Here is a 25196-nt window from a genome sequence, read left to right on the forward strand (position 1 = left end):
TTTAAAGTGATCAAAGTTTCCTGTGAACTGCAGCTTCTAAGTTTCAGATAAATATAACCACGCTGCTCTGCATTTGTTTGTTTTCCTCAGGTTGCAAACCTGCAGTCAAAACCTACTTATTTTGGAGCAGGGAGAGCTGCTGCTTGCCACCACCTGCTTCAGCAACCAGGGAGGAGCACAGCCCTGCGTGCAGGGTGCAGCTCCCTACCACTCGCAGCATGGGGTCCAATTCTGCTCTGGCAACTTGGAATAAACTAACCAGCAGCTCCCGTGCTGGCTTGAGGAGCCAGAGCAACCCTGGAGCAGGCAGAAAGAAAAAGGAGGTATGGTGCACAGGCTGCTTATAGGGGTGCACGGAGGGGGGTGATGGAGGTGGCTGTGGCTCAGCATTGTGATGTGCCCAGCCCACGGTGACACACAGGGGGACAACCCTCAGCCCTCCGAGACAGGGTGAAGCTCTGTGGGCTCTGGGGTATGGATGAAACCACATGTAGTGGTAGGAAAGTCCCAGCCCTCCCCTCCTTGCCCACCCACACGTACCCACTCAGCCCAGCACAATTTATTTTGTCCTTCCCATTAGCTGAGAAATAAACGCAGCAATTACTTTGCACATCTGAAGTGTCAGAACCCTTTGGCACATTTCCCTGAAGCTAAATAATTAATGAAGAGCTCTGATTAGCGTGAATCTTGTTGAATCATCAGACAGCGTGGAGTGACATTTATTTTCACCTCTCAATGGCTGAGACAGGGCTTTGTTAAGAGGCCAAGGATGGATGGGCTTCCCAGTCACCAAAATGGGAGGCTGCCCTGCAGCTGAAAGGGCTTGGCTTGGGGTTTATTTTGGAAAAGAAGGTTTCTGCCCTGTTTTGTGCTTAGGCTACCATAGACAGAAGCAACCTTGAAAATGTGAACACTTTTCAAGGGATGGAGGATAATATATACTTCCTTTCCAGGCAGGAAAGACATTCTGCATAAGTAGCACCTAGCAACTTGTTCACCACAGTGTCTCATTAGAGGTACCATATTTAAGAGGCTTTTTTTCCCTCTCACCAACAAACAGGGGTCAAGTAGAAGATACCGGGTGTGCGGCTGCCAGGAGTGAGGCTCAGGTCCTCCAAACCAAACTGCCACAGCAGGACCTGGCTCCCACAGCAGGATGAGGCCATGTGGAGTCATACCTGCAGCAGTGGGTTTCCAGCTTGGCCTCTGGTGGCAGAGTGAGCTGGTGTCCCTGCAGGGCAAGAGCCCTTCTGGTGAGAGACTGCTGCATGAGAGATGATGGAAGAGCTGGTGGCTGTCACTTAAAGTCTTTTCTCCTACAGATCCTTTCTTTCTGAATCAGTTCCTCATACAAAACATGCCAGCCACCCAAAAAGCTGTACTGAGCCCTGCCTATGTCACTCAGGTCTTCGTGAGCTGCTGCCCTTTCCCCAGCCCTCCCTCGTTTTGCTCTCAAACTGTAAAGAATCTGTTTTTTACCATGACCCAGGGAGGAGAGAGGTTGCCCAGCGGACACACGGAGCTATTAGATGAGCAATTTGGTTATCTTTGGGGTCCTGAAGTGCAGAGGAGGGTATGATCGTCACCTCTTCAGGGAGGAGAGGAAGGTAAAGCAAAGGGATTACATTAATGATGAACTCTCCTGTCCCCAAATGCCACAGCCATAATGACACCAGCTCCAAAACCCATCGTCCCTGCGCAGCCTCCTGCATTTCACCTCTGAGCAGCAAAGGGGCATGTTCACATGCTCAGGGAGCCTTCAACCCCTGCAGCAACACTCATCATACACCTCAAAAAGTTGCCTCTCCCTATAGGGATTTTCACCTCACCTGGAGTTTTGTACAAACAGGAGGTAAAGGATTCCTTGCAAGGAAAAGCAAATATTTTGGAAATCGTGTACTTTAAGTCTATGCCTTGTTTTGCCTCATCCAACACGTGTTTCCATGGAAGCAGAGGAGGGAGCGGGCAGCCTGCGGCTGCAAATCACAGTTATCTCACTGTGCACTGCCTGCTCCTGAGTCTGAAGAGACAAATGGATCATTAAAAATAAAACAAAACTGAATTTAAAAAAAATCCCTTTTGATAGTAGATAGCTGATATTTAGTGCTGCAATGTTGTTTTTAGGGACTGGGGTCCAAGTGCATCGCAGATGAATGAAACTGAACTTGGACTCATTCTCTGAGGAAATGGAGTATGCACTGAATAAAATGATTTTTGTTCTTTTGTTGATCACATTGGTGTAGTGATTGTGTAAGCACAGAGAATGGCAGCACAGCACACAAAGGGAATTATATAAATGGATTAAGAACATGTTTTCAGCATGGTTTGGAGGAGTGTATTGCAGAGAAACCAAAACAAGGATGGTTTGGGAAATATGGATTGTTTAAGAAAGTGGAAGGTTTATCTGTTGATCCAAACCCAGTTCTGGTCTCAGGAGCGAGTCTCCTGAAGTCAGTCTGTCTGTCAGTTACTCTTATCAACATGTCCCTTCAGCAGAAACTCATTTTTGACTGTAACCACAAAGTTTTCCTGGCCTTAAACTAGCATCTTGAGGCATCACCACATTCAAAAAACACATGCAGTTTCTAACAGCTTGCAAGCAAGTTGCAAATACATCTTCTTGCTGCTGAGCCAAGTGCATTTCACTGGGAGTAATTACCATATATCCTCAGGTAAGAGCTGCCTTACCCAAAATGTTGCACTCAGAGACTTGAACACAGCCGCTCCACACAGCTGCTCCCAAGCAACTGAGCTGGATCTACCCGGTCGCTCTGCGCTGGCTCCCAGCAAGGTGGCAGGGCTGATATGTGTGCGGCCATTACGTGAGCAAATGCAAAATGTCCTTCCTGCATTTACCCCCCTCAGAAAAATATATCTGTTTTACAGCAGTCTGCTTTCTCCCAAAGGGCAGTAGAATTTCTCAGCAGTAGATTTTTTTTTTTCTTTATTGACTACCGGGCAAGAAATATTAGGCACACTTACAATTAGAAAATAGTTGCAGACTCTAATGAGTTAAAAATCCTGAGTTTTTAGTGCTTGTGAGATTTCCTCCCCATAGCTCTGTGTAATGGATTTGGAGCTGTTCTCTATTGCTGCCTGAATGCTGAATTCCTAATACTGCGATCAATATTGCATTGAATACCAATACCTATGACCTAATGACAGCTCTGTGTGCATCTATTACTTAAGTTTAGTAGATAGCTTTCAGGGGTAGAACAGCATAAATTGAAAGAATGGGGCAAATCAACTTGAGTTCGTTAGATACTACATCGGAACAGGGAAATATGTGAGATGAAAATAAATCTGTTGGGGAAAATGAAGGGATTTAGCTTGGACCAGGACTGACCTTATTTCCAGAGCCTGCAAAGGTCCCAGACAACTCTGCACCAGCACACGGCAATGAGAAAATGGCAGTATTGCCAAGGGTATCGTTCTTGCCTTTGCTAGCCTGTGAATTTCATTGCTAAAAGAGGGGTTCAGGCTGGCAGACCCAGACAAGGCAGAGCCCTGAAAACACCTTTATACACAGGCTGGAGGAAAAGTCTGCGGCAGTGCCAAGTACCAGCATCCTGGAAGGACCTGCAGGGACTAGGGAGCACTGGTTTGGTTTTCATCTCCAGTTTCTTTCTTCATTCCACCAACACAAATTAGCTGGTGGTACTGGTTGGTACCATGAACTGTGATAACGCTAGATTTCTTCCTTTTTTTTAAAAAAATGGACATCAAATCATAATAGTTCTACCTATCGATTCACAAATCACTATTATGATTTGATGTCCATTTTTTTTTTTCCAGAGCCTACAAAGGTCCCAGACAACTCTACACCAGCAAATGGCAACCTACCATCAATCATAATTGTTCTACCTGCGCCACTGATGAGTGAGCCATTAAGCATCCACTGAGCCCAATGGCCTGAAGGTGAAAGGCTCCTGTATCCCATTCCCAACTCTGATCCCACAAGGACAAGGCTCTGCAGGTTTTACAAACACATAACTCAGCAAAGGAAGAACACCTAAATTCTTGGACCAAGTAGAAATGAACTGGCAGGCAAACAGAAAACTAGTGCAGATGAGTCTCGAGGATATCAGAAAAGCGTTTGTCTCTAGATAGTGTGGGATATTGATCTACAGAGTCACATAGCATCACATGCTGGACAGGAAGCATCCAAAATACATCAGAAATTGGCTGAAGGAAAGGGAGAAAGCTGTCCATAAAATCAGTGTGGCAAACAGAAGAGGAAGGAGGAGGCTAGCAGGGCAGCTAGCACTGAAGCCATGGGTGTTTACCTTCTGCTGTGTATCAGTGACCTTGACAGTGATGCCATTATCTAATGATGCCAAATTGTAGGAGGCACAGAACAAATTAATTACAAATGGGAGATTAGGCTTACGGTCTGATAAGCAGCTCATGGAGTTCAATGAAGAGAAGTTTTAATGAGATTAAGTGACAAAGCCATCACTTAGAAGGAAGCATTAAGCAGACTACTGACAAGGAAAAAGAACTGGGGGCGAAGACAGAGAACTATTAAAACCATCTGTGTTATTAAAAGAAGAGTAAACAAGGCCTGTGCCTCTCAGGGAGAAATGGAGATGATAGTAAGATGTGCTGGCACCGCCGGTGGGAACTCTTCCCTTGAACGTATCATACGCAGCATCTGAGTCAGGCGAGGGGGGATATTGATGGAATGCAGCAAGGGAAACCCAGAATACATTTGGGACCAACATGAGGAGCAAAGCACTGGCTGGCTTGGTATAAATTACTGCAAGAAAGAGCCCTGAGAGGAGGTCCAGGTTACTGGGGGACGGCAGTGGGTTGGAGCCAGCTTGATAGAGAAGACCTTTGCTGTGGCCCACTTCAAGAGCAAATACAGCAGGGCACTGGATGGTAGCAAGGAAGGAAAGAAACAGGCTAGCAGTTAATATTTCAGGCTAAGAAGGGTGGCTCTTAAATAATAATAGCCACTGTTAATGATGAATAATTAAAGCAGACCATTTGTTCCTCCAACCCTTACGTAGTTCCGTTCTTCTAATGTACAGCAGAAGCATCATTTATAGTATGTGGCAGGAGGAATCATTCACTCACACCACTGTTCATCTCCTACCAAACCCACTGCATCCTTCTCCATGAGCTGTATTTCAAGCTGAGTTCAAATATAATGGCAACGGGAGCAGCTTCGAATCAGACTGATGGGAGACCTGGGGTATAAAGGCAGCCCCATCTTACCATGTGGCAAACGTGTGAGAGTAGGGTTTGGAAATGATGTTCCCTGTTCATGTTGCCTACAAGTGATGAGCCAAAACAGTTCCTGAAGAGGAGGAAAGACTCATCTCATCTTTCAACGGAGATGGGCAGACTTCTGTATATCTGTTTTATAAAGCAAATATTAGACACATTTCCTTATCTCTCCTCTTCGTGACAGGACAGGTGAAGTCAGGGTACATGGGGCTGACTGACATTGCTGGGCGTGTAGTGGCTCACCAGCACAAGAGTTTACCAATTCTCATTTCTCAGATTGATCCAATTAGGGAAAAGCTTTGGGAAAAAAGCAGAGCAGACCCCAGCCCCCTCGCTTTTCTCCCCTGTCCCTCACCTTTCCACCCACCCCTCCATCTGAAGGGTAACACCACAGTGAGGGGTTTGGGGGAATGAAAAAAAGGAGTGGGCACCAGGCAAAGCAGGGCTGACCCTCAGCCGACAAAATGATGGAATTTCCTGGTTTCATGCATTAAACAGTCCTCCTTAGACTGAAATTGATCCTGGAAATTCTCAAAGGAGAGGACCTTACTGCATGCTCTTAGCTAACAAAAGATCCTGATCTTGACTGGGTTTCTAAGCATTACAACTAAAATAAGATCTAAAAACAATAATCAGTGCAGAGCTTTCTTTTTCCTTATGAAATCAGGGAGCAATTTGTGCATGTTAAGAAACACATGTAGCACTACAGTTTTTCAAAGTCATCTTCTATTCCCCTGACTTCTCTTGCAATGCGGATTATCCAAATGTAGATCCCTGGGTGCTCTCTGATACACAATTCCAGTAAACATTTACATCGCCTCTCTTCCTACTTTGTTTGAAAATACACTAAAAGGAGGCAAAGGGGGTCCCTCAGCATTTTACAGAGTCTTCACTTTGGTCAGCAAAAGCAAAATCCTTCAGGAATGACAGCCGAAAGTGTGTTGCATTCTCACCTTTCTGGAAAGAGTTAAACCCCTACAGTTAAATCTTGTTTAAAAAAACTGCACAAAACCAAAGTGTGTGGCAGAACCTTCTTCAGTGATGTGACTTTTCAAATCTCTTTTCCCTTCAGTGGGGACTAGCCAAGATAAACTGACAGAGATGACTCTCCCCAATGCTCATGCATTGTGTATGCTTCCTTGTTTGTACCTCATTTTCCTGAGCCAGTGTTGATAGGGATGAGATGATAACTTGGCCCACCTGCCTGGTCACACCTGGCTTGACTTGAATGTGAGATCCTGAGGAAACCCCAGCACAGGCTGAGTGGGGACTGTGGGTCCTTCCAACCAGTCCCTGTGCTGAGTGATGGGGACCAGGACCTCAGGGCTCACCACAGCACACCCCAGCAGGGACATCTTTAGAGACAGGTCAGCTACGAACCCCAACTGTCACAACAGTTTTGTGGCATTTGCTGGGAAGTGGATGGGATGGTCTTACCCCCCGGGTGTGAGCAGGGCTCAGCTCTGGTGGGTATGGCATAGGAGCTTGCTTTGCTTTCGGCTCTGGAAACAGGAGGGAGCATTGGACTCTGCAGAAGCACAAAGGAACCAAGGACGTGGTATTTGGATGCAGCTGAGCACGGCTGGACTTGCTGATGTTGGCTTTGCAAAGGCTCAGACAGTTCCTGCTGTGTTTCTGCTGCATGACCATCCTCTTCTTTCTCTGCAAAACCTCCATTTAGCAGCACTGGGAACTCTCTCTACTGAGCAAGCACAGAGCAGGCAGGAAGAGATGGGAAGGCTTAGGTATAGAATTATACATATAGGTATGATATGTATATCTATGCCTGACTCAAATCCATTAATAGAAACTGCAGATCTGAACTCCACCCTTGCCCACAGGGCAAAAGCAAAGCTTGCATCTGAAAAAATCCTGATAATCTCATCTGCCAGCATCTCCAAATCAGAGCAACAACAACAGGAGCTGAAGCCAAGTGCTCTGAATATTTTCTTCCAGAATACCCAGGAGAGCTTGGCTATATGTAGAGAGCCATTTACATGATATTTGAGGCCACATTTCTAGTCATAGCAGACAGAAAGGTGCCAGGAAACGATTCTGCTCCCCAGGCAGGACTCAAACCACAGCATAGCCAGGCCTGTGAGTCCATGATTATCATATTGATCTTTTCAGCACCCCTCCATGTAGCATCAAGCATGTGTTAGATCACTACTGCTCATCCCAGATACTCCTCTTAGCTACTGCTGTGGGTTGTAATGCAGTGAATACTGCAAAGGCAATGCCTCTGCTCAGACTGTCCCTGAGAAGAGGGTTGGATCCTAACCATGCAAAAGATGAGGCCTCAGTTCCCTTTCCTCAAAACACAGTGTTGTAATGCAGAACAGTTCGATGAGACATTGTTCCCCTCTTTTGATGTGAAGTGGAGGGAAGAGCTGGGGATAACTGCAGACAGCTGCCCAGACTGGTCAGGTAAAGGGGCCCTCACCTGGAGAAGGAGCACCGGGGGAAGGCACTGCAAAACTTGTGACTGAGTTTTAACCAGGGGTGCAGGAACAGAAGAAAGCAAGGCACATTTAAAAGGGATAAGAGGAGATGATGTGTTCTCCAGACAGATGTGGCTGACAAGGGTTAATTTTTCAGACTTCATGGCTCTACCTGCCATATCACAGTGGTCCTGTCAATGTCTCTGGCCCTAGACAGTTGCCTGCTGGCCATTCCCTGCTCTTTTCAATACTTCCCCTCAAAGAGAATGTTTCCCATCACAGACTGAGCTAATCTGGGCCCACAGACATCACCAAAGTCACATCTCTGTGCATGGCCAAAATATTCAATCTCTCCTTTACAAAAGGCTTATACCCAGCAGCAACTGGCACTTAAGGGGTGCAATCCCAGGCCAGATCCTCTGTGAAATCTGTGACACTGGCTAACACACTGTTTGGCATTTTTCTCTCCAGCATCCTCATTTATTTCCCTTTGCAATGTCAGTTTGCCCAGCCAGCTCAATGAATAATTCAGCACCATTAAACACGTGCCAAAGTGGCTTCAGCACTTAGGAGGATCAGTTCTTTGGGCCTTTTATCCATTTAAACTTCATTCCAATATAATCTCCCCTTCAGTGCTGCAAGATCTACAAGTAGAAAGCACATTACCATAGCTATATGGAAATATAGCTATATATATGGAAATCACCCCTCTGATAGCAATGTGTGCTGCTAACCATTCTGCTCAATGCATGGTGCCTTGCTGCTCCTAATCACTGCCACTTTGAATGATGGAGAAACCCACTGTTTTTTTACAGACATCTATTGGATGTAAGGGTCAATAACCAGGCAATAAGGATCATCTCACAAACCAGGATTCAGAAAAACCTGAGGTCACTTCCCAGTTCTGTTGTGTATTCCTGGTGTTATTGCCGTGAAAACAATTTATCACACCCAACAAATCAATTAATCATATGATAAATTAGTCAATCTCAGTCACTCTTTCACCAGCTTTTCTAGACAAAGGGGCTTTAGGATGGGTGTGCACATGTTTCAGCATCCCATCTGTAAGATGACAATATCGTCTCCTTCCTCCCTTTGCCTGGAGATTTGGACTGTTTCTCTGTCCCTTGCTGCCAACCTGCAGTGCTGAGAAAACTGTGGCTCCCCACATGGACAAAATCTGTAGGTTCACTGCTTCTAGTAGTCCTGTCACTGTGATTGTTACTTCAGTCACCCCAAAATGGCACTATTCACACCCTTTCCCTGCTAGGACCAAGGGCTGTTTCTCTGGAACATCAGACATAACTGCACATGCAATTTCTGACCCAGTCTGCATGTGCAATTACCATGTCTGAGAGCAGCAGGCAGCAGAGTCAGCACATAATATCCAGCTGCAATAACTGTCTGTGCAAATAAAGTGTATAGGTGAGTGCTCGTTTCGGAAGGCACAATTGCTATTATGGCTTTTATTAAATCCCACTCATTTTATGACTCCCTGGTTGGAGCAATAAACCTTTCGCTTTCAGCTAAGGGTGTAGATGGGCCTGCTGTTTCAGGGGCAGCAGCAAAGATCCAGCAGCTCCAGTGCAGGCACCTGGGACAAACAGCAAAGGCAGACTGTTCTCTCGCTTTGGGAAGTCTCTTCTTTGGAAAAGCAACTTCTATCCTTTGGAAAAGCTCTTGCACTTAACCTAAGCAAGTAAGCATAGCTGCTGGTGTTTCAACGGTACATTAAGTGACAAAGTAACCTTCAGAAATCCTGACTATTAATCTCTATTGGCTTTTCTGTAAACTCTCCCACACCGCTTCTTGTTCGTTGCCCAGATACAGACCTTGTTTTGTGGCTGCTATCAGCATTTCATTAGGATGTATGCAATAACTTCCCCCTGCCTCTGTAAGGAACTGTCTATATTTATAAAAGAGAGCAGAAAAACCTGTCTGTACAGTGCCTGCCTCTGCCAACAGCACTCACTCAGTGAGCATAGATCCTAAATTGCTTTTAAATGAGTTGCTGTGAAAACAGTGTCTCCAGGACTGTCAGAGGCTGGATTTTCATCTTCACCAGGGTGGATCCCAAGTAACATCAAGGAAGGCAGAGAGTTTATACCACCCAGGCTGTGGGTGGTATCAGATCTTGGAAATCTGCATATGTTTTTTCCCTTAAATTTTACAATCTCATTGCACTTTCTATTCAAAAGAGAAGAAGCAATTTTAAAATTTCACATTTTGATCATTTGTATGAAATGTGCTGCTCCAACAGTGTTTACATCTAGCCAGATGATGTAGCAACACCAAGAGCTGCTTCTATGGAAAATCATTCTTTAGGATCCCATTTGAAGGGGGACAGTCTTTATTGAGATTCCTACTTTACCTGGCAACCCAGATAATCTATTGCCGAATCCTTAATTCAAGCTAAATTTGCTGTCTTGGAAGCCTTCTCTCTCTCTAAGGTATGGATTTTTGCAAAGATAATACTGATTATCCATGTCCTCTTTGTACCTCTCAAGTTACCCCAGCTCTAGAGGACTCCTGAGGTCACCTCTCGCAGTAGTTAGCACTCTAATGAACTAAGTTGTGTATTATTTTCATATGAACTGTGAGAAAGCTTGTATATCTTTTCCTGCAATTCTCTAACATCACTGGAAAAGAAGACTCCTACGGGGAACTGTGATGTGAAGCAAACTCCAATACCAGCTGAAACCTTTGGAAGAGATCACCAATTCCATATAAAATCACGGCACCAGTTGGGGAAGGGTTGTTCTGAGCAAGTGATACCAAAGTGCTTTCATTGCCTAGGCCCGTGAGTCAAGCTGAAGCTGAAAGGAAGAAAAACCCTAAAATGAGGTTTCTGGTGGAACTTTTCACCTAAAAGCAACCCAACTGGCAGGGTTTTTTCCCCAAGAAATATTCACTGCTGCACAATGTGGCTTGCAAATCAGTCACGCTTTGTGTCTTCTGAGCCCTGAATATGCAGGAAACAAACACTCAGTCCTCTTGAATGGAGAAGCACCCGTTTCAGAAGCACACGGATCTTCGTATGCCAAATTTTCATAAAGACTGCTTGGCTGGATCCTCCCAGACTCAGAGCACTTGTGAAATCTATCATCACTACCAAAATGACAAACCGTTACTTTCATTGCTATAGCTGATTTAAGCAACCTTGACATCACCAAACGTCCCCACCACAGGCCTGTGGCGGAGGTAGAAGATTATTGCCATCCAAACCAACCTGTCTTCTTGTAGCTTTAGTTTTTTTCCATACTTGTTTGTATTCCTCACACACAAATGAAATGCCATAAAGCAAAACATCAGAATGACCTCTCACTGCTACAGTTCCCATATAACCACTGAGCTGCTGTCAGAGCAAGAGGGGGGAGAGAGGACATCTGTGATACCTCTCTGGAAAAAACAGTGGGCAAAATACCCAAGTTGTGTAAAGGTCAAGGGAGTTAGGAAAAAAAAAATTATACTGCAGAGGACTAAAACAAAAGCAAGCGGTAATCAAGGTAAGATTAAGAGTCAAAATGACAAAAACACCAGACACTTTCTTCAGCGGGGAAATCAAGCCCTTTGAATTATTGGATCATTGCACGTCCCTTATTTTCTATATTGTTCTGAACTGACATGAACACATTAGCCTCCCAAGGAAAAGTTAAAAAAAAATAAGTCCCCTTTTCAGTCAATATTGCTATTATGCCCCAAGCAGCAGTGCACTCTCAGAAGCTAAGGAAAAACACCAGTAAAATCAATACCCGCCTCCAGGTTTTATTTCCAGTGGAGATCTCCTATCACACACTCTCCTTTCACTACAGTCAAATACGTTAATTTTCACCTCATGCTATCTACCAGACACAAATAGCAGTACTCAGGAAGGTCCTTATTCTGCTTAACATCTGAAGACTTAGTGTTAAGCCACCCTGAAACAGGCAGAGATGTTCAAGAGCTTGCATTTCACCTCTCCTTGAGAACTAGAGATGTATTTTATATCACTGGACCTTAATCATAAATTTAAATCTGACCTGAAATGAGTCCAAACACTTAATTTGAATTAATCAATAAAACTGGTGAAAACCAGTGAATTCCTAGCTCACAGAATATTGCAGAGGTTTAGAAGCAGCACTTCTAGCAGATCAGAAAACAAAATATTCCAGAAGTTCCCTGCAAAATACTATATTTATGAGAAAATTGCATTAATGGGCAAAATATTTTGTTAATAAAACCAAAACGCTTTATTTTTATTTTTCCTTCACCTAATTTGTTTTATAGTATATAAACTTCCCTAAGCACCTTCTGAGCTAAAACCCCAAACTGGTATGGAAAAAGCCTTGCAGGTGGTATAACTTTTTATTATATATTGCATTTTTTTTTCTTCTTTCTGCATGCCCAGAATAAACATCTCTCCTTCCTGTATATTCTGTCAGCCAAAGAAAAGCTATCAATAGGTGTTAGATTTCTCTGTCAATAACAAATCTTTGAGATTTGCTGGGAGTATCTAGGCAAAGCATCACTATATCTAGGCATCTGGGAAAAACTGGCTGTTGTCAGATTGTCAGTGTCGCAGCCTTGCCTGAAAGCTGAGTCATTGATCACTGACACCAAGATACACCAAAAGGGACACCGTGTCAAAATCTTGGCTTCTAAAATGTGCTTCAACTGTGAGCGATTCTGCAACTGAGGTTTGTCCACATGAACAGAAAAATCACTCGTAAGCAAAGCCGTTGTCTCCTTGCAGCCTGCCCTAAGAGCAGGACTGAGCTGACCTTGGGTGCTTGGCTTGCCAGGACGTGGATGTGGACATGGACACTGGGCAGAGCAAGCAGCTCGCAGAGGTAGGTCTTCACACATTCCTCACATTTCTTGTTTGGACCTCTTCTCAGCAGGTTCCTGTCTGTATACAGACACCCACCAACTCACTGTGCCTGGCTTAGACACTGTGTGTGCACAGCTGTGGTATTTAAACATTTCACATAACCATCAGGCACCTGTATACAGGCAAATAAGTAGCTTTTTTTTTTTTTTTTTTTTTATTGGTCATGATATAATCTTGACCTGGCACAAACATTTTAGAAACACCGTCTTGTGTCATATCTATCAGAAAGGTCTGTATACTTCTGTTTGAGTGCTATGACTTATGACAGCTCCTCAGCGGCAGTCCTTTTCTCTTAAAGAGAGGATATATGAAAATGGAAGGATAAGGCCTATAAATTTTTATAGCTCTGTACTTAACTCGCTCACAGGCAGCGGAGTGGATAGCAGTCCCAAGAGGAGACGTATGATCCTCCTACATTAAGCTATGCCCAATTTTAAAAGCACCTCTGAGCGCCCAGCCGCTGTGTTTAAGATGCTTTGACACACGTTAAAAATTTGACCTTACCCAACACATAAGGAGTAATTTTCATGAGCACAGCCAAAAATCAGGGGAAAAAACAGATGCCAGAGGTGAAATGGGCCAAATGCTCAGGCTATGAACAACACAGGTTGTGATATGAAGGGCATGAGATTTAGTGAGACATTTCTAAAAGTCATATCAAGGTCATGCTCTGGTATATGTGCAAGGTGTCAGTCATGGGAGGGCATAATTGCACTTGGTGGTTATTGATCCCAGCCACTGCCCAAGCAAACCATCACTGGGGGAGAGGGAAGAAAAATCCCCTGTTCTTTGCTTTGTTCTGATACTTTGCAGGGCTCAGGCATCTCCTCTAAGTGACTGCTCCTCATTTAGGAGACCCTGCTGTGCTCCCACCAGACCAGGACTCCAGGGAGAACCCCAGAGCCAGCATCTGACCGTCTATCAGAGAGGACGGGTGACCCTGCAACCACTCCTGGTGCCAGAAAGTGCCAAACTCACTCCTCCCTCCCTGAAAAAAGAGTCTGGGAGGAGTGGAAGAGAAATCACGTACAGCACAAACCCGGCAGTGTACACACTGCTCATTTCCACCACCATGACCTGCACGTCTCCAGGTTTCTCCAGCTCAGCTTCGGTTGAGTTATCACAGCTTGACAGTTATAACAAGCTGTCATATGGCAGCTGAATTGCATTAACTGGCCAGAAATGGGGAGGCAGGCCATAGCCTGCTGCAAAGGCAGGAACATTTCCACCTGCTTGGCCCACACTGAAAAAGGGTAGCTGTGAAGTTCCCTATTCTCCTCCACGGGCAGGGGAATGTGCCCATGAGTCGCTGCTGGAGCAGCTCAGCTGGGATGGGGTAAGTCCTCCAGTCACGGTGGCTGGAGATGGTGTCTGGGGCCCCACTGCCTCGACTGTTCAAAAGTCTCTGGAGTGAGACCCTATGAAATGAGGCCATTTGAATGTGTCTGCCGAGTCTGTGTCATCACAGCTCACTGTTTATGTCCTATCACGTGTTCAGAATAATTTTTTAGATTCCTTGAACAGAGCAAAAGCAGAATTGCAAAGCAGCTGGAAGTTAAGACTTCCTGGTCTACTAATCCACTCATAAACCTAGTAAAATACCAAGGATGTACCATGCAAAGATGAATCCCTGGTATGAAATTATTCCCAGTAAGAAAATCACCCCTCACTCCTTGCTGCAGCTCTGCATGCCTCAGATGCTTTCAAACCTGTCTTCTTACTCTTTATTGACCATTTTTGATCAATCTAGCCAATAAATAGCTAATTGACCATTTCTGGCATAACTTTGGGTTGCTAGGCCACAAAGCCAAGGAGGACCATGGATCAGATCAGAGAGACAAGAGGAAGCTGAAGGATGCCTTAGGTGCATTTTCTCCTGCCCAATGCCTCAGTCTTAAATTCATCCCTGACCGTACATCAGGGCAGTCAAGTAGAGGTATGAAAGGAGAAGACTGGCCTGGACAACAGACTGATTGCCAGTGCTCCAGGTGTGTCCCTAGTGTGGGGTTTAGCAATGCAGGCGTCATTTCTTCCTCTAAGACCCTCTATACTTCAGCTATTTCACTGGTTTGCAACTGAGAGTGCATGTTATCAGTTCCTAAAGAGGGTAGACTCAGGAAGGGCCATGCATACAGCAGAGTAGGAGGAAATTTGTGAAATGAAGTGGGCTGTGGAATCAGACAGCCCAGGAGAAAAGAAATCCATTTTGCTCAGGGGAAGAGTCCAGAAGATTGGCGGAAAAGTTTTAAGTTGTGCCTGCAGGAGCTCTTCCAGTCAATACCTGCTTGTGGTTCTTGGAAAACGTCTGTCCCCATAGATTTATCTGCTCTGCATTAACCAAGCAATCCCACTTCAGCTGGCATTCAACCATCTGAGCAGTAAATCATTCAAGTTCTCCATTTCTCAGAAATTGGCAAGACTAACATGGTTAACTCCATTTCTTCCATGGGACTTCCCCAACACTTCAAAAACTCCTCCATTCTTGTTATCATGCAGAAAATTAACAGAGTCAAATGGGTCCAAGTAAGGAAAGATGGGTCAACACGGCCTACTACAGAACTCTGAATAGACATTTCCAAGCAATATGGAGGAGATCCCTCCTGCAGTAGTGGAACTCAATGTTATGCTGCTGCAGTGGGCTCTACAAGCCCGGTCCTAGCCTGTAGGGCAGGCAAGTAACCCATCGGCAACATGAGGATGGCCTCCACGTGAGCACCCTCTCCAGTTTTTCTTCAAGAAGGATTCAACTAATGGTAGAAAAGAACAAAGGGAACAAGGCAGTTCATAAAGCTCAAAAACATAACTAGAGAAGAAAAACTGAAGAATCTAGAATTGCTTAGTCTAAAGTTAAGAAGGATGGAAGAACGGCAACTGGTTTTGATAGACGCCTGGGAGCTGGTAGAGGATCTGCCAACAGCGGCCTTTCCAAATGAGTCACAAGCATCTGTCGAGTGCTCTACCAGGAATCCTGGCTGTGGGCCAGGAGATGGGCTCTCTGGACCTTGTGAAGTCGCTGCCAGCCCACTCTGTATGAAGCTACACTGAACGGCATCTCTCTTTTACCCTGCTCTGCAGTGTGCCTGCAGCTAATGGCACTGAGGCAGCATCAGAGAAATGAGCCAGATTTGCAGGCTTCAGCTCTCAGCTACCCCCAAACCTCTGCCTTTGCTGAGAAGATGGACAGGTAGCGGACAGGTAGACAAGGCCCAAAGCAACCTGGCCAAACTGCTTTGAGCAAGGGGTTGGATCAGAAACCTCCACAGGTTCCTTCCCACCTAAATTATTCCATGTGGGAGGAAAGTGCACAGAGGTTCACCAATCTACTCCAAGATTTCATGGTAAGGCCAGGCCTAAATTCAGACATTTAATTCTTTGGGCAGGTTTTACCCCACTCCTCCTACAGCATCACAAGGTAAAGACACTCCAGCCCCAGGCACGACATCTCTCTGCCCTACACCTTTTCCAAGCAGGGACTTTCCAAAGGATGCAAAGCTACCGGAGCTCCATAAAAAGCAAACTGAAGCACGCAAAACAGATGGGCCGGAGTGTGGAGGCACTTACAGCAGATGGCACTAAAATATTAAACTAACATTACCGTATGCTTAAGCCGCGGCCTGGCTTGCTGCTGACTGCAGAGCCAGCCTGGTGAAAGCACGCAGATGAGAAATGAGCCTCAGATTGCTAAATCACCCTACCAAACATCGTCTTCCCACGGAGAAATGCCTCACTAGCAACTCCTCCAACAGCAGGGACATGCTAACGCGATGCAGACGATGTTTTACTGAACAAAAAGCATTCCCAGTAACTCAAGGTCTCTCCCAGATCTCTGCTGGAAAACCATCTCCTTGAGAAACTGTGTAAAACCAATTTGTCTGTGGCACCAAACAGGGGTGAATGCAGTGACAGATTAAAGAGGAAAAGCCCACACTGCTTTGTACTTGTCTATGGTGTGACAGCCCTGGACACTATGGGGTGGCACGAGAGGCACCAGGGAGGAGGGGAAACATGTTCTTCAACCCAGGGCATTTGACAGTGTCACCCCAAAACCAGAACTGATCCTGACTGCAGCTTGTGACACTACCCGAGAGACACTAGGCCACCACAGTAGAGTTGGGTGGCCATGAACCTTGGTGTCCCTCATGGGTGCTTAGAGCCACAGCAGCAACAAAGGGTGTATGGTAAGGACACACTCTTGTAGGGGACTAACCAGATTAATGCTACAAAAGCCTTTCATAAGGCTTAAAAATCAGGAGGCCTCATAGTAGGGTGGCATAGGATTGTGCTGCAGAATAAAGCATTTTAAATGAGGAATTTTATTTGACTGCATTTCCAGCAGGACCCTTCCTGAAGCCTGGGTCTTGCCAGTTGTGCCATCTAGCATGTGAGTGGCAGCATGACCCCACAGCCCCAGACCCGAGTTTTCCTTTTCCAATGCTAAATTTTGCCATAAAATATTAAGAAAATGAAAGTGAACATTACTATGAATGTCTACATCTTTTTTTCTTTATTTTTTTTTTTTTTAACCTGAGCTCAGACATCTGATCTGAAAGGTAACAAGCTGCTGCACATTTCATTAAATGGATCAAGCAGAAGGAATTTCCTAACATTGTTATCGAAGGAGAGGCTGGAGAGAGATGTGATGCCTCAGCATAAGGGAAATCTCTGCCCAGGACCAGGTCCCCAGGCTGTGGGACAGTGGCATGTGGTAAGCCAGGCCACCCTGGCAGAGAGCTACCGACAGGCACAGCAAGAGAAGACAGGAAAGATCTCAGCCAAAATGCTCCTTCCCAGCCTGCCTTGGTCCAGGCTTCTTTTGGGCTTCTCACAAACTGCCCTAGGCCAAAAGACGAATGTTTCCAGGACAGCAGGTCTTTTTTGAAGTTTCCTGCATGCCAAGCCACATGCAAGCCCAGTCTGGATGTCACCTGAGCTATGCAATGTCAGTGCAGTGCAGACCACACAGATCAGTTGCATTATTTTCCAAAGTTTGTGAAAATCCATGGCAAGACAGGGTTTTCTTAGAACAAACTTAAAAATCTGCATTCCTTCCTCTGGCTACTGGAAAACACAAATGCATCTGAACTTCCTTCTCTGTGGCTGAGTATTGAAAAAAAAAAAAAGAAACTGAACTGGCAACCTCCTTTCCTACAGAGCCACAGCCAAATGTGCTCTAAGTCCTGTTGTGTAAGGGCTGTGTCCACCTCTGAGAGGAGATGCCAGGAATGATGTGGGGGCAGCAACAGCCAAACAGCACATGTCTTCCTACAGATCTGCCTTCCCCTCTTTGCTCTGCAGGAGGAAGAGTAGTTGGTCACACTAACACAGGCAGCAACTGGACAGCTCTGGCCAAAACAAAGCCCGTGTTGCAGCAGGCAATGAGATGTCTGACCCTGCGGAAGAATAAGAGAGGCTGCTTAGCAGTTAACGGCACAGGAATTGCTCCACTCTTTCAAACTGTGATAGGCAGCTCCAGTAAAATGGAGGTAGGAAGTCACTGCCCATTTTTGTTATTGCCACTGGATGGCAACAGACGTTAAGCAGAGACATTGAGTTATCACTGCGCAAACCACACATGCACTTGCTGTGCTCCACCTTGTTATTTAGGGGGATGGCGGTGATTTCAGCATGCCTAGCAAACACACCAGAAAGGTTTCTGAGGGATTAAGCCACAGGCTGGCAGTAACACAATCAACAAGACTATTCCTGGGATCAGGTTGAACTCTGAGCTTTCACTTTGCACAGTTTCTACATGTATTTCCTGGAGTGTGCACTCAAAATCAATTTTTGTCTTGTGAGCCCCAGGCAAACTCTTCTGATGAGCCATGCAAGGTATATTTAATGCCACTGTGGAATTACAGTATCATGCTGTGAAATAGTTAACACTTACATGTGAAACTGATGGCTGATTGTTTTTAAATTACATATACCTGGCAATGAGGTGGCCAAGGGCCACAGAAAGATCTACAGCTAGGTGTCAAAAACACAGCCAGGCATGTTGAACAGCTTCACTTCCCATCAGTTTCCTATGAATCTCCAGAAATGCTGGGCTAGCACTGACCTGAACTCAGGTGGGACTTGCCATTGCCACAGGGGGATTAGTTCCCACCCGGACTCTGTGAACATCACTGAAACCATTCTGTCTTAATAAGAACGTGCAGTGGTAGCATAGCACTTCCAAGGTGGCAGGTACACAAGGAGGTAACAGGAAACAATGAAGGTATTTCAGTTTTCTATCTTTTAACAAGTACATAGACACATCTTCTTAGTATTCTTTTATTAACTATAGATAATTATCATTAAGATACTTCTCTTAACGAATGCTGCACCTCCGTTGTGTGGCACTGCCATATCTCCCTCTATTCTCATCGCTTTGGCTGAGTGTGACCTGTGCCAAATGCCTGTCAGGTGCATCTGAGTTGACGTATGACACATACATGACGCCGTGATGTAAAGCTCTGCCAAGACCTGAAGTTGATGCTATGAAGGCAGTCCCTGTCCCCTTGGATGTGCTCATTTCCTTGCCAACCGATGCGGCTCAAGGCTGATGGAGCCTGGGACGACCCACAGGGGATGGTCTGGTTCCACCAAGCCCATTAACACATCCCCCCCAATTTAACTCTGATAACTGAAAAACTGCTGATGGGTTTCACATGAATTCTCCAAGTGAGGGACAAGGTCTCCCTTCCCAGCTCAGAAGGAGCGCCCCATCCCCTGTCTTCAACATAAAAATTTAACAAGCACCCATGCATCAAATACATGTGATTGGACCCCGCTATCATCCATATTTTCTTATCTTGAGCACACCTCCCCACACCTTGAAATCAGCTTTAAACAGTTACACAAGTTTTAGCAATAATCTTCTTGAGAATATTTATATGGTTTTGTTTTCCTTGCCTTAGGCACCGGAGTGTCTTGAGGGAGAAAAGCACATACTGAAATAGTCCTCTATGCACCACCAAATAGTAATTAGCTGTCTTGTGTCTGTCCTGGAGAAAAAGTTCCTGTCACTACTGTCCTAGGGAAATACAGATAAGAAACAAGGACACACTGTGATGCAGAGAGAAAGTCTGCTCACGCGCATAGGGATTTTCTCAGACCACCATATGAGAACAAGCCTCTGTTAGCATCAGTTTAGGCAACGACAGAAATTAAATGAGACACAAAAGTTAGGCCAAAAAAAAAATGAATACAATCAAGGGGAATTGAAAATTGTAATAAGGCCTGAAATCTCAAAATAGAGGGCCAGGCAACTAGCCGTCTGTGTGATATTCCCCCAAATCTAAGCCCAAGTTCTGGCCTGCCCAGAACAACACACAGAACACAACGTGGTTGCAGAGACCCGATGTGAGACATTGCAGGGAGGATGTGTAAGGTAGATGCAAGCAGCCCTACAGCTTTGAGGGTTTGGGCAGGGCCTGGGCCCGTCCTACAAAAGGGGAATTTGGGAGGGGGGGAAAGAAATGGTTGGAGCTTACCCTACTAGTGAGGGAGCTAAGAGATTCACAGTGTGATGTTGTGAGCACTGAGAATCTGGCAGGGAAACATACTTACAAGCAATAATCATATGTTTCTTATTCAGCCTATTAACGTCGTTAGTTCATTACCGCTAAGAATATCAGTATTAACATATTTATTGTACTGCAGATCTTACAGTCCTCAGCACATCACGCAAGTTCTGGCTCTTTCATTCCTAAACTTGCACACTTGGATTCACAGCACTAGATAAATCAGTTGTTAACGTGTGCCACTTAGATGTATCTGTCACATCTCCGGGCCATCATGTGGTCAAATGTCTGCACAAATGTGGACAGAGGAAAAAGATGCTCTCTAAAAAGCAGAGGTGGGGTTCTCTCCCCCCTCCATCTCTCTCCAGCTCTTTGCAAGTAAGCAGCAGCTCTCTGAACTGCAAAACAACACCCGACAGAAGAGCTGTGGACAGCTGCTGCCCCCCAGCCCAGCTGGGGGAGACATCAAAGGGGGAGCTGGGCAGGCATGGGGCAGCCCCACTGTCCCATGCCAGCCTACAAAGCCAGAGGCACAGAAAGGTCCTGGCTATTTCAACCTGGCATCTTGCAAAGAATAAAATGCCTTTTTCTCTTGTGTGCCTTGTGAACTAAGCCAGTTACAGACTGCCAGGTCCCCCATCAGTGTCAGTGTGCAGTGACTGTACGCTGCCCCTTGGTCCTCAGGGTTTAGCTCAAATCTAAAGCTCTTGAGGTTTGGTGGGTCCAGTCAGACATCAATGTTTGACACTGCAACCCGGGATCTGGCTGGATCCACACTGGCTTTGAAGGGATTCCATGGGGAGACAAATGCCCTTGAGCTCACCCAGGTACCAGGGGAGTGTCCTGCCAGAGCTGGATTAGGGAAGGGGCTTTCAGAAGGGCACACAAGGTGCCCCACAAGGCACACAAAGATGGGATGAGCATCCTCAAGCCACCCGCCTCCCTGCACTAGCCTGGAAGCAAGCACAAAACCTTCATTATTCAGGATGGAGGGTGTCAGCCACCACGAGAGAGATTCATTTAAGCTGCAGCAGCTTCAGAAACACCCAGACCCACCAAACCCAACCCCTTTCCTCCTCCAAATCTTTCTTTTTTCCTAAATGTATCCTCAAAAATTTGTCCTCACGTTTCTGGGAGGAGCAGAACCACCTCCCTGATTGCACCCATTCCCTGGGGCAAGGCAGGTACTATTTCAAAGGAAAAAAGATCATTTGTTGTTCTTTGTCCTCCAGATGCCTGATGTATGAATCAGCCTTATGCTACTGAGGTTCCTGCTTGATCCAGTATCTATATGCTTAAGCCTAAAAAATATTGTTGCTGGTATTTTTTATTTTTCTTAAGGGAAAGGAAAAGAGAAAGAGCAGAATGGGAAGGTCAGAGATGACGTGTGCCCAGCTTCAAGCTGAGGTTATCAAGTGCCAGCAGCTCCCCCCTGGTCGGCACTACTAAAATCTCCCCTTCAGGGAACAAGCACTCCTCCCTCCTCCCCCTCCTCAGCAGCACTGCAGAAAACAACATAAATATCTGCATTTACCTTTCTGCTTATTTAAAAACAGCGGTAGGGGTGAAGCCAAGGGACTTCTTTTGCCAGAGTCCTTGGAAGACACTTTACTTTGGTTAACAACAGTTTCTTCAATGGGTTTCTTCAGGATTATTCTTTCCTTCAGCTCCTCAGTGCTGACGGCAGAGGTCGGGGGCTCAGCACCTACTTTAGGTGCAACGAAGGAGCCTTTCAGGTAGGACGCAGACTCCTCCAGGTTTTCCCTGTTCATCCTGCTCTCCGTCGTTTTACTTGCTTCGTAGTCTGAGGTGTCAGTGCGCAAGCCATTCTCTTCCTTGATAATGTCCATGACCATGGGCTTCATCAGAGGGGAGTCCTGCTCCCTCTTTGGGCTCTCTTCGGAGGCCGATGAGGCATCGCAGGACTCAATGATGAGCTCGCTGTCGAGCTCAGCCTCCCGCTCCTCCCGCAGGATGCTGTACTGGATGGAGGGGGAGGCGGGTGATGGAGGAGGCCCTCCGATATGGCTGAAGGTCATGTAGTTGGAGTGCAGCACCTCCTCGGCAGCCATTGGGTCCTCTGAGACCAGCTCAATCTCCGAGTCCCCTGACTCGGCGCTGCTGGCTTCATTATCCAGGGGTGAGGAGACAGCAGGGCGCCCAGGTTTGACCCGCTGGTCTCTCTTCTCAGTGGAAGGGGCTGGTGACTGCTGCACCTCTGGGGTTTCAAAGGAAAAGCTTTTTGCTTCCTTGATGGCACTGATGAGTTCATCCTCCGACAGGCTGCCTTTGCCCTGTGACTCTGAGCCAGATGGTTCTGCCACCCAGAAAGAAAGGGGGGGAAAAAAAATAGGAAAAAAATGTTAAAAATGAGATTTTTCTGGCTGATTAGGCAACAAACACAATAGATTTCATTCCAGTACCGATCCCTCTACCAGGGCTGGTAACACAGGCAGAAAGTCTACCCACCTGGGATGACTAACAGTAATAACCACTTGTCCTTACAGAGAATTTCCCATGCACATACTCTTATAAAAGAAGTATCATTAGCACCGTTTACTGTGGAAAAAGCTGAGGCACAAAGCAATGCTGGTCAGTGTTTGTCCAGTGGCTCAGCAATATGGTTTCACCAGGAAAATCACCAGTCACAAGGAACATGGGCTTAGGTCACACATGACAGTATCTGACTGTCAACCGATGGATACGGGTCTGTTCTGGGGACAAACACTCACGTGGGTCTGGTGGGTTCCTGGCACCGCTGATCATAACAACCACTGTGTATTTACTAGCAATTTTGTCAAACTAACTTCCAGGTCAGAAACTTTTCTCAGGCTTTTTGGTATTTGTTTGGGCTTTTTTATTTTGTTTTTTTGTTTTGTTTTGTTTTGGTTTTGTTTTGTTTTGTTTTGTTTTGTTTTTTTTGTTGTTGTTGTTGTTGTTGGTTTTTTGTTTTGTTTTGGTGTTTGTTTTTTTTGTTGTTTTCTTTTTTTTTTTTTTTTTTATGGGAGGGTAGGTGGTGAATTCTCTGTTTGCTTTCATCTCAGTTGGGTCAAGGAATTAAACTTAACTTTTTACTGTAATCCTTAATATCATTAAGAACTACATTAACCAAAATAATGACTGACCGACTTGTCACCCAAGGGGGACCATGGTGGCAGTTTGTACACAGTCCCTTGACGGCGCTGGGCCACCACCACCTCCTCATCATTGGTTTCCACCTTGCACTTCACTGACCCAGAGACAACCACCATCCACATGCAAGACCCTCCCTTATGGGGGAAAAAAAGGCTGAATTCCCCAGTCACGTTGGAACAGCCATTGAGCACATACAGAAATTTGTCCCCTGGACTCTCAAGTGTTCATTCACTGATTTTATATCATTATTAATGTGACAGGGGTCACCAAGTTGCATTGCAGGTGGTGAGGGTTCAAGAAATCCATCAGTAAAAGACCTCCAAGTTTCCTCCTGCTAATGCTGGCAAGGAGGCCCACGGCAGGACACCACCTGTGTCCACAGATCTGGGGACCACAGCGGAGTTGCGAGAGGTTTCCAGCCCCTCAGCTGCAGGTATGGGGAGCCCCAAGCTGACTTGCACCCACTCCCAGTGAGTATCTGCCTTCAGCCCAGCCCTGCTTTGGGTGCAGCCACTGGCATCAGCCCCCTCAGTCCCACCCAGCTGCACCGGCCACCTCTGGAAGCTCCTCGACAGCAGAAGGTGGGAAAGAGATTGTATCAGATGTGATCTGGGACAAAGCCACTATGCCTGGCCATTTCCAAACTTAATTTCTCATGGAAATAGCATAGCTAATTTCTTCCTGATGATATGCCTTCCCCAGAGGAATCGGGTAAAGGGGGAGGTTTTAATGATAGCACCCAAGCCATGACATCCTGCTGGAAGATGGGCAAGAAATACAACCTCCCCACACCCCTCCGAGCAATTTTGGTTTGTGCATCTGCCAATACACATCACTGGCAATTTAGAGCACATATTGTTAGCATGCCTGCAGCTCCTACGACAAAACAGCTCTCTTGTAACACATCCCTCTCGCATGAGGAAGTCCTCCTGCAACCCAGAGTATGGCCACAGACAGGATTAAGGTGTTTGAGACTGTTATGACACACTCCTGTCTGGATACTGGGAAGTTTCTGTTGCATCGGCCGCACTGAGCGGGAGCCTGTGCATCCTTTTCCTCTGGCTGCAGGAAGCCCTCGTGAGCTGCGCCACTCTCCTGCATTACCACATGTGAGCATTTTCTCCCTGAGCAATGACTTAATCCGGCACACGGCCAAACAGGCATGTGACCGCCAGCCCTTGTAGCGCAGCAACGCGCCATCCCTCGGCTTCATCCTGCTCCTGCCCGCCCTGGCAGTTTGTAACTCTCAGCCACGGCATTTACCTTGTGAACAAAAAAGTCCTTTGTGGCCAGCAGCAGGGTGTCACATTTACTGCTGGCATGGGAAACGTACAAATACCCACCACCTTTCAGTGCCAGCGCAGCATATGAACAGACCACGTCTTCCTTCCCCAGAAAGATGATGGCCAGTAACTAAAAGAAAACCATTTTCAAAAGTCCTGATCCAAGCAGGGGGGAACTGGGGGCTTTGCCAGAATGCTTAAAGGGTATCTAGGAGCAACGACTTTGCTGGGTCACTGGGTAGGAAGAGCAAGGGCAGGTTTTACATTTTTTCCTCACTTACGAACGCAGAGTCTGACTGCAGTGTGCCCCCGGCTGCGGGAAAGGGGGGAAATCCAGAGAAAACACCCTGTGGGAGCCAGTCCCTCAGAGAAGTTGACTGCTTCTTTGCTTAACGCAATAGATAAGCAGTGCTTCTGGCTTTCCAACACCCCGATGCAAGGCAGTGGGACCTCCCAGGGCTGTTCGGGCCGTGCTGGGGATCAGCTTTGCCCATGGAGATGAACATTTCTGTGCCAGCAATTATGCTGGCCACACCAGTGCCTCCCAGTAAGGCAGCAGCCGTGAGGCTCAGCCACACATTATTCAGCTGTTTTGATGGGATATGGTTATCAAGTGTCATGAAGGCAGCCTTGAGCAGTCACCAAAGACTGAATAAATAAAAATTAGTGCCTGAAGTTCTTAATTACCTTGTAGGGCAAAAAGTGCAAATGGATAAAAAAATGCCAT

The 25196-nt window shown here is 46.1% G+C and overlaps 1 protein-coding gene across 1 annotated transcript in view; it reads right to left on the reverse strand.

Annotated features, from left to right (window-relative positions):
• RTN1 (reticulon 1) overlaps nucleotides 1–25196 on the reverse strand; it is a 120726-nt gene that overhangs the window by 26772 nt on the left and 68758 nt on the right. The window contains exon 3 of the mRNA XM_032983972.2: nucleotides 21586–22368. Within this exon, the coding sequence (XP_032839863.1) occupies nucleotides 21586–22368 (783 nt within the window). The remainder of the gene's footprint in view (nucleotides 1–21585; nucleotides 22369–25196) is intronic.

Source organism: Tyto alba, unplaced genomic scaffold (genome assembly GCF_018691265.1).
Source record: "Tyto alba isolate M040663 unplaced genomic scaffold, T.alba_DEE_v4.0 Super-Scaffold_29, whole genome shotgun sequence".
NCBI lineage: Eukaryota > Metazoa > Chordata > Aves > Strigiformes > Tytonidae > Tyto > Tyto alba.